This window comes from Nannobrachium achirus, assembly GCF_963921795.1.
Source record: "Nannobrachium achirus genome assembly, chromosome: 19".
NCBI lineage: Eukaryota > Metazoa > Chordata > Actinopteri > Myctophiformes > Myctophidae > Nannobrachium > Nannobrachium achirus.
This window is the reverse complement of record NC_137826.1, coordinates 31,340,207-31,350,408: the sequence shown is the minus strand read 5'-3', so window position 1 is coordinate 31,350,408 and position 10,202 is coordinate 31,340,207. Positions and strand designations below refer to the sequence as shown.

Below are 10,202 nucleotides of genomic sequence, written 5' to 3'. Positions count from 1 at the left end.
TATGACATGTTTCCTCTGCTTCGGTTTGCCTCGCAGTACTCTTCCTCTGTGATTGGGTGAAAGGACATTCCACGGCTGGTTGGGGTTTTCAGTCTTTGGGAGGATTTCAAAAGACCACAGTGAGCATAAATTCATATTGAAGCAATAAATCATTTTGTAGAAGTGATTCAATGCTCTCTAATTACCATCATTTCCTCCCCATGGTGCCCTGGGCTTTAGTAGTTTATGACTGACTAACTTACTCCTCCTTCACTTCCTCGTCCAGTCTGTTGAGCGGTGGTGGAGGGAGCAATGTGGAGAATTCTTTTCAGGGACCACACCAAAGTCTTTGGTCACATGATCTTCTTTTCTCCCTGCCGTTCTCCTAAATAAGGAGGTACAATTTGAGTGTGTGTTGGGGGAAAAAAGAGAAGTAGATAAAAGGGGCTGGGCCAGAGAATGAAATAGGCGTATCTGTCTTGCTCTCTTGCTCTCTCTCTCTCTCTCTTTCTCCCTTTTCTCTTGAATGTGGTGAAGTCATTTCTGAGTAGTGTGTTTGCTATTTTATACTTCATTCGTAACACAGACACTCCCTCAGTGCAGTCTGTTACTGTGTTGTAACATAGACACTCCCTCTCAGAATACTGCAGTCTGTGCTGTAACAACTGTGCTGTAACGGAGAGGAGACTGAACGCTTTTTGAGGAGGAAACGGCAACACAGACAGGACTGAAACCACCTGCATTCACCTCAGTCAGCAGCTACCGAATTCAACCACTGTAAGTACATCGTCCTCTACTTTGCTCCGCCCTAATAACTTGTAAAAGAGCTATCTACATTGCCAAACTGTTTTCTGGTTTGTCAGCCGTAGTCAGAATGTTGTATTTTTCAATTCTGTATCCTGTGAGGAGTATCTACTTTAGCACATATTTATGATAGAAGTCTATATCGTGTATGGCCTCTCACACTCTTTCCCGTACATTGCTCTATTCAAATGTTTAACAACAGGAATCTAATTACGCAAAGCATGCTATGAAGTCATAAGCCTTTTCATCAGGACATACCATTTTCTCTACATCCTTTAAGTTCCGGTTTTCCCCTGACTGGACCCACGTGTCAATCAGGTCATGCCTTATCAAATCTTGTTCCTCCTTATCTGCTGATCTCAACATGCCCTGCTTTGTATGCACAGTAAAAACTCCCAAGGCCCAGCAAAACGTTATAGTTCCATGGTTGTGTTGGCAGGGAACAGGCCATTATAAATCTGTTACTGGAGACAAGCTATGTCAACGGGTTGTAGTTGTGTAATATATGGCCACTCCTAATATTACATACACTACTACGCTAGGCTGCAGTAAAGCATAACTGGAGTAGTAAAATGGTCCATGCTTCAGGGCTTGTGGGACCTACTGTTACATGTATGTTGGTACACTGAAATCCAGTGTTAGTTTAACTCTTGACTCTTGAGATTGTAACACAAGTGAATTTTACACTAAAGAGTTCAATTGAACACTTTGGATTTGGCAGTGTATGTCTGCTTGTCAGAAGAACATAGGTTTATGTCTGTAGGTACAATGTCTACTTGTCAGAACATGGTTTTATGTCTCTGTAGGTACAATATCTACCGGTACTTGTCAGAACATAAGTTTATGTCTCTGGAGCTCAGTGGTTTTCAACCTTTTTCACACCAAGGCCCATTATTTATTCAGCATTTGCGCTGCGGACCACATGCTGTATTGACGTGGTACCATATATGAGAGACAACAGGCTAACTTTGACCAAAATAACAATTCTTCTACATTCTCTAATTGTGTAGAACTCTTGTAAATTAAGTAATGCAGATGTTTAACAATAATGTAACTCTTGAGAGCGTGAAATTAAATCAAATTTGGTTTAGAGTTAAAGATCTATAAGGGTCCATTTGGTTACCAACTCTCCATCATTTAGCTGAGGACCACCTGGAACCCCCTCAAGGACCACTGGTGGTCCCCGGAACACTGGTTGAGAACCACTGCTGTAGGTATACCTATTTGTCAGAACATAGATTTATGTCTCTGTAGTAGGTATACTATACCTATTTGTCAGAACATAGGTTTAGATCTCTGTAAAACTGTAAATGGTGCATACCTTTATCCAAAGCACATAACATTGTGCATTACATTCACACACACATACATGCAAGGCATCAACCCGCTCATCCCGAGCAGATGGCAGTTAAGAGTCTTGCTCAAGGACACTTGTTCGACACTAACCCGGGGAGGGCCGAGGATCGAACCCGGGAACCTTCCAATTTCTGGCGTCTGCAGTACCTCCTGAGCTAGCCTAGCTCAGCTAGACAATCCATCCATGTTAAAACAAGGAGGGGATACTGCAGTTAGTTAGCTGCATTAGTATATAGTCTGGCAAGGCCAGGCTACTCCTGAGCCACTGTCGCCACTAGATGCCTTTCATGGCTATGAGATTAAGGAAACTATTAACATTTTTTTGCAAGGCTAGCTGCTTGACAGGTATTTCAGCTCTCGTATGTGATATCAAAGTAAAATCCTGTGTTCATTTAACTGTGAGAGAAGGGACCCATTTGGCTTGGCTTGGTACACACAGTGCAGAGCATACAGTACAGTAGATAGAGCTGGGCTGGTCCCTGTAGCAGCTGCTACTGCATGCTATTGGGAGATATGGGCCTGTAACACAATAATTAAGCAGCTTAGATATGTTATCTTTGACAATCCCTAATGTCAACATTACAATGGCTTTGTTAATTGGAATAACGTTTCTAAAAGCTTTCTCAGGACTGCACATTCGTCAAACCGTTTTCTTTGTGAGTCCCATATTGTTTAGGAGACTGCAATTAAAAAGAAAATAATTGGCAACTCTAATTGGCTAATATATTGGTATAAATGGCGGGGGAAATGTGTGTGGAGGAACTGAATGACATCAGCAACCTTCCCACAAAGAGGTAATTTGTGGCGGCACAGGCCTGTACCACCACAAATTCATACAAAAACAAATAGGGAGATGCCCGGTATCTCCCTGTTTGTTTTTGTATGAATACAAAGAAGGTCATTGCAAAACATAAGGTATGGATACTCAGCCTGTTTATACCTTGGCTAAATAAATATGAAATCACCATCATTGTATGTTTATATCATTATTGCGACCGTAGGTCGCAACTACAGACAGCTCATGTCTGTCAACAGACAGACAGCTCATGTCTGTCTGTCACACCTCAGGCTCTTCTGACATCACAATGATGTCAGAACAGGTCAGTGCAAATTAATTCTGTCTTTGCCATTCATTTGCATCATGAAATGCCCATGAAATGCCCATATATGGAAAATTTTAACCAGTGTGGTTGCCGCGACATGAGTCACACTTGCAAGTTGCAAATGAATTCCGTTCTTGAATATGTCCATGTATATGGACATATTGTGTCAGTCTCATGTGGTCTGTGACATCAGACATCTATGATGTCAGACGTCAGTAATATATGGCCACATTTTGACCACATTTTGTCCAACTTAAACAACCCACCACAACCTGAGTCACACTTGCAAATGCATTCCGTGTCCCTTTTTTGCCCATACTGTAATTATTATGGATTATTATGGAGATCCCTGATGATCAATATTAAGCCCATATCTGGGAATACCCATATACTGTATGAGTCTCATGTGGTCTATGACATCAAACATCTACGGTATGTCAGATGTCAGTCATCTCCATATTTGGGAAAATATGGCCACATTTATTAAACAACCAATTCTTTGGGTCAAAGTTGATCCCATGCCAAAAAGCGCCAGCAGTCTGCACTCGCCATGTGCGCTTCTCGCCCTTAGGGTGTCTGGTATTAATATGAATTCAGGTCAAAAGAGTTTTTGAAATAACAGTGACATAAAATAAAGAAATGTGTTGTTGTTATATTTTTTTAAGTTAGAATGCTAGCCTTGTAAGTACAGCAGTGTTCCATGTAACTATAACCATGATAATAGATAGGGTAGTAGTAGATAAATGTAGCAACACACAGACCTACATCACCTATAATTACCTATACAGGTAATGCTATACACTGTTGTAGCTAGAACTGCAATGGTTACCTTTACCCAAATAAGAAAACAAATATGAGTCATTAAAAGACACATATTTAAAGTGATATTTTGGTAAAAAAAAAAAAAAAGTGTTATTTTGTTATATTCTGATATATTAATATTAATCATTTTCTATACAGAGTTTCTTTTAATTTTTTTCTCCCAGTAACAGGGGTCTGGCATCTCTCCAGCTCTTTTGTAAAGAGAAAATACATTTTTGGGTGGGTTACACATTTCATCCAATCAGAAGAGATAACCCCACAATGATCATTTCAGCTAAATATAGCCTGCTCATTTATTTGTTTAATCACTTCCTTGTTTATCCTGTATCCTGTATGATTTCCATGGCCTTGTGGTTAGAGTGTTGGGGTTCGATCGCCGGGTCATACTAAATGGGACCCAATGCCTCCCTGCTTGGCACTCAGCATCAAGGGTTGGATTGGGGGTAAGTCCCTGTGACATTCTAGCATCATGTCCAGGGGATGTACTTGTACATCATGCTGCCTCACGGCACGCTAAGGAAACAGGAGATAGGATAGGATCCTGCCCCATGGGCCTCATGGCTTGGCAAGCCTTACTGTATGAGTTCTACCTACTGATTGGAAGACAATTGGTATCCTGGCTGGTTTACTAAGGAGCCTGTTATTGAACAAACACTCTGCAATGAGTCAGAATATGCCCTAGAGCTAACACTTGTATTAACAAAACAATATTACTTTTACAACACCTTTAAGGTAAAATCCAAAAATGATTGTTTAGTTACTGTTCAAACTTTGGACTCCTGAAGTTAAACTTACAGGGACACTAGATCTCTTTTAATGCTCATTTTGAATATTTACAGAATATCAAACTTGCAAGAGGGACCTGCAAGATTGTTTGTACTCTCAAGATTGGGGACATTTCAAATGATGCTTGAGCTGCTGTTGCCAAGATTACCAGCTGCAGCTTGTCCCCCCTACACCACGTTGTTTTATTCCAGGACACTTGAACAATAGACATACCAGTTGATAGACACAAGCTGTTGTGGGGATCAGACCGTTGACCTTGTGATAATGACACAGCCTTTCTAAACACAAGGCCGTTTTACTGCCAACTCAACTTGTACTGACCTGTACTGGCCCATATCTCCTATGCACACAACGCACACACACACACACACACACACACACACACACACACACACACACACACACACACACACACAGTGTGCAATTGTAGGGTATTCTTAATCAAAGAGTCATATAGGCATGGTCTAATCTGGTAACTCCCTAATTAGCAGTTTGCGTGTGGAGCCTGTGTACAGTACACAGATGTGGCTATAGGTGGAGGACAGAGGTAATCTAATGGACTAACCCTTCAGACCTCATATCCCTCATTACCCATTGAAAGGCATCCATGCAGAGATGATGTGTCCCTGCATGAAGCTGCTGTGTTGTTGTTTCTTGGGTGTGCCAGGCGGGACACCCCAAAGGGAAAACACTCTTTAATTGAGAAAGAGACATAGGAAATGCTGAGAGCAAGGATTTGTGCTGCTTGGCAATGGTATTTACAATGGTTGCTCTGTCTGTGGCATATCTTGGCAGGCTGAGAGAACAATCCCCTCCTTTAAATACCCTTATAACCACTGAAGTTTTTTACGCCGGCTAGAAGATGGTCTGTGTGTGTGTGTGTGTGTGTGCGCCTGCGTGCGCGTGTGTGCGCGCGCACTTGCGAATGTGTGTGTGTCCGGGCCGGGGTTAATTTAGCAAACCACTAGACAAGTCAGTGCCACATTTCTTGTGCATGGCCCGCCAGGGGAAAATCCCAGTTGTCCTACGCCCAGTTGTCCTACGTCCCAGTTGTCCTACTGTGTCCCAGTTGTCCTACTGTAGCCAGTAGCTACATGTAGCCTACCCCCACCTCAGCATTCGTACAGCTACTCAAGTAGTGTACAGCTCTCGCCGAAAATTCGCCGTCCTACTGCTGTAATTATTGTCCACGACATTGCAAGCGGCGCGAAGGCCAGCGGACCGCGCGGCCGGCGGAGCGCCGCGCGAGTTACGAAGCCGTGGTGAATGCAATCGTTATATTTATGCCCAGGCCGTAAGGCCTGGGCAAGCGCACGATAAACGCATGAATGGGATGAAGATCGCTTGCTTTACAGTCTGTTCGCGGACTAGCCCATACAGCAAGGCTACAGTAGGACAACTGGGACACAGTAGGACAACTGGGACGTAGGACAACTGGGCGTAGGACAACTGGGCGTAGGACAACTGGGACTAGCCCGCTGCCAGTATAGGCATAATGTTTTTCACATGTTTTTTTGTTGTTTTGTTTTTAGTTTATAATGGAAGTCAATGGGGTCAGAGATCAGATTGGGCTGAAAGGTTGCCCAAGTTTTCATTCATATGTTATTGTATGTCGAGCAGGTTAGTGCCTTGCTTGGTTTCCTCCACCGTCTGTGTGTGAATGTAATGCACAATCATTGTAAAGCGCACTGGCGCTCTATAAATGCACCATTTATAATTATAATTCATAAATGAATGATGTCTGAGATCCACATGGAAGCGACACCGTTATTAGACCCTTTCTTGTTTTACTGTTGACTGTAAACATCTTCATACATCGTCTTCCATTTGCTATGGATAAACTGTATCACTTTGATTTAAGTACAGTACAGTCTGAGCATTGAAAGCGTTATACATTTGTCATTCAATCAACACACTTCCTCTACTGTATGCTTGCGTTATATGTTGCTGTTGCAGGGTAGGTTGGATCACACAGCAGTGTGCCATCTGGTTATCTTGCTTATAGTATAGTAGTGTATACACATACTGTAGCTTACCTTTGTGAGGGAGGAAGGAAGGAAGTGACAGCTCAATGTGCAAACAGGATGCAAGGAGTGGGGCGGGTCTGCAGAGGCCGGCAGGAAGCTTGTTCCTGCAGTATTCATAAGAGGGTTTGAGACATGCCAGGCCGAACAACTGAGAGAAATCACTTTCATTTCTCCATGAAAAATCCTTGAAAGGAGATAAGCAGATGTCATTCTATGTGATACGGTGGTTTTGACCTGCACAGGGTTAATATGAGCATGCGGATGCATTTGTTTACTATTGTTTACTGGTAGTCATGAAGGAGCCTGTGCATGTCATATCAGCTGAATTTATGCACAGCCCGATGCCGTCCACAGAGAATGAGATAAGGACATGCTGAGACACACAGCACTATAGAATACCGGCAGGCACTTTAGAGCACAGAGAGAAATCTGAAGAATCATATTTGTCTTGAATGCGGGCCAGTACTGTGGGTGTGTGCAGGGCAGGAACCTAAAAGAATGAATGATGTTGTTTTAAATATCTACGCTGAATAATGGCAAACACAGATAGGGAGTTCGCAAAGTTTGCTTATAAAGTTCGCTAACTTTCCCCCCTTCCAACAGGATCAGCCATGGCAAACAAAGGTCCATCCTATGGTCTGAGCCGTGAGGTACAAAGCAAGATCGATAAGAAGTACGACCAGGAGCTGGAAGAGAGGCTGGTTGACTGGATCATAGCTCAGTGTGGCTCCGGAGCAGCCAGGCCTGAAGCTGGCAAGACAGGCTTCCAGAACTGGCTTAAGGATGGCTGTGTGAGTGCTGTTTCACTGTCCCATAAGATGTTGCATATCTGTGATCGTATGTGTTTATAGTATGTATACGGGAATCTGTTTCTCCAACTGCTTGTATAATTAAATGTGTTTACTCCTGCCCCTCTGTCTCTATAGCTTCTGTCTGAACTTATAAACAGTCTATATGGGGATGCTAAGCCAATCAAGAAGGTCCAGAGCTCCTCCATGGCATTCAAGCAGATGGAGCAAATCTCCCAGTTCCTCAGTGCTGCAGAGAAATACGGCGTCACCAAGGCTGACTTGTTCCAGACAGTTGACCTCTGGGAGGGTAAGACAATAACACATATTAGAGCCCCATCTGTAGCAATACTCTGTGGCCAAATGTAATATTAGCATTTGTCACGCAGCACAGACTACATATGAGGAAGGAAATATTAGCTAACACTAGCATATTATCGAACTGCAGTCAGCAGCAGTATTAGAATTACATAATTGTACTCTTCTGTTAATACGAGACCGATGTCTATGTGACAGGTAAAGACTTGGCCGCGGTCCAGAGGACTCTGATGGCTCTGGGGAGTATAGCTGTCACCAAGGACGATGGGAATTACCGTGGCGACCCGAACTTGTTCCACAAGTGAGTTTCCCCCCCTCCACCTAGCACTTAACTATTCCCTCTATCTGTCCCTCCCAGCTGTCCCGCCGTAAATATGTCAGTGCACTTGAGGAACTTGATTTTGGTCTGTTTGTGTGTTTGTGTGCGCAGGAAGTCACAGGAGAACAAGAGGGAATTCTCAGATGAACAGCTGAATGAGGGCAAATGTGTCATTGGCCTGCAGATGGGAACAAATAAGGGGGCATCTCAGGCAGGCATGACCGGGTACGGGAGACCCAGGCAGATCCTGTAATGACACTCATACCTCTCCCCTCTACAGACCAGTCACTGATGATGGAGAACTGTCTATCTATTCACTCGACCAAAGACAAGAAATGTGAACAAACTGGACCAAACTGGGGGACCAAGGAATAGAAAACAAAATACACTTTTGCACACACGCACACACACACACACACACACACACACACACACACACACACACACACACACACACACACACAGAGACACGTGCGCACACACAAAGACAATTCATTTCAGTTCAGCAAAAAAAAAGTTCTGTTTGAATACATTCCATTTAAATACATTCCATGTTGCTGGCAATAACACACGTTATGCAATAATGTGGGTGATGGTTTTAGAACAGTTTCTACTAGCATATTTGGTAAGCTGTCGTGAAATGTTGCTAAGTTCACGTGTCAAATCAATATGTTTGGCATTTTTTTTCCAAAGCACAGTATTTTTTATAAACATCTTAAAATTTGATTGAGAATGAATGATTCTGAAATAAAGTTCAATTAATTTTAAAGAAGCCTCTTGTTCTTCGCATTAAAACGGGACCATTGGAAATGTGATTGTACACTAAGATTTTTGGTTTTATATTTTCTACGATAATACTTCATGGAATTCACTAATGTAGACTGAAATACACCCTGTACTTTTACTTCATGTTCGAGACAGAGTTGAAGTTTTGGGTCTTTCCTGGCGCCTTACTGCAGTCAACTTTAATGGAGTTATGGATATGTAATATTAAAGAGGGACTGCTGCAAGAAAGATTGGAAAATTTCCCGACAGAGAGAGAGAGAGAGAGAGAGAGAGAGAGAGAGAGGGTTAGGGAGGGTGAGGGGAAAGACAAAAAAGAGGGGCGGGAGAGGATGAAGGGTGGGGAAACTGCCTGGCTGGATTTTCCCTGGCTGGGTTTGGCTGGTTGCATGGAACAACAGAAACAAGCAGGGTTCAGTGGAGTGGAGTTTCTTTCTCTCTTTATCTGGGGAGGCTTTTTTTTTTTCCGTTTACTCTTGTGTTTGTGCCTGAGCTCTGACTAAGCTGTCCAGCATGAGGTGACATAGAAACAGGCCAGGGAACACAGAAGAAAAGCAGGAAGAGAAGTGTGCAACGAAAATAACGTGAGGAGGAAGGAAGGTTTTGTTCTGGTGACAGAACGTGATTATAAAAAGGGAACAGCCAGTGCAACTAGATCTTCTGATGGAAGGAGTGTAGGTTAACAGATGTTTAACATGATTGTACTTAAAGCTTGGGGGAAATCAGAGCACATTCCCAAAAAAGGATTGATCGTGGCAGAGGGAGGGCATAATAATGTAAGGACTCCCTCCCTCTCTCCTTCTGTTACTTACTATAGAAACAGTAAATCAAGCTACTCTGAGTGTAAATAAAAATGAATCTGTAAAATGGGTGAGCATACCCACTCCTTGAGTATGGGGGGGGGGGGGGACTAGTTTGTTTTATTGTAAACTTTGTATGACATTTCTGAGTAAGAGTTACACAGCCTAATGCGAAAAATAGACTGGCAGCAGACTTTGTTTATTTGATATAATTATGCAACTCCAACCCAATGTGAACATAATGTATGGGTAGATTCAATTAATTTAAAGGATATTAAAGGGATATTAAAACAATGGTAATTCTATCATCTAATCAG

The 10,202-nt window shown here is 42.7% G+C and overlaps 1 protein-coding gene across 1 annotated transcript; it reads left to right on the top strand.

The window, feature by feature from the left end:
* The first annotated feature begins 516 nt into the window (after positions 1–516).
* LOC308304996 (transgelin-like) lies at positions 517–8,926 on the top strand. Its single transcript, XM_080749622.1, has 5 exons — positions 517–756; positions 7,481–7,668; positions 7,804–7,975; positions 8,182–8,284; positions 8,414–8,926. The coding sequence occupies exons 2-5, from the start codon at positions 7,489–7,491 to the stop codon at positions 8,553–8,555; spliced, it is 597 nt and encodes a 198-aa protein (XP_080605748.1). The 5' UTR covers positions 517–756; positions 7,481–7,488; the 3' UTR covers positions 8,556–8,926.
* The last annotated feature ends 1,276 nt before the right edge of the window (positions 8,927–10,202 follow it).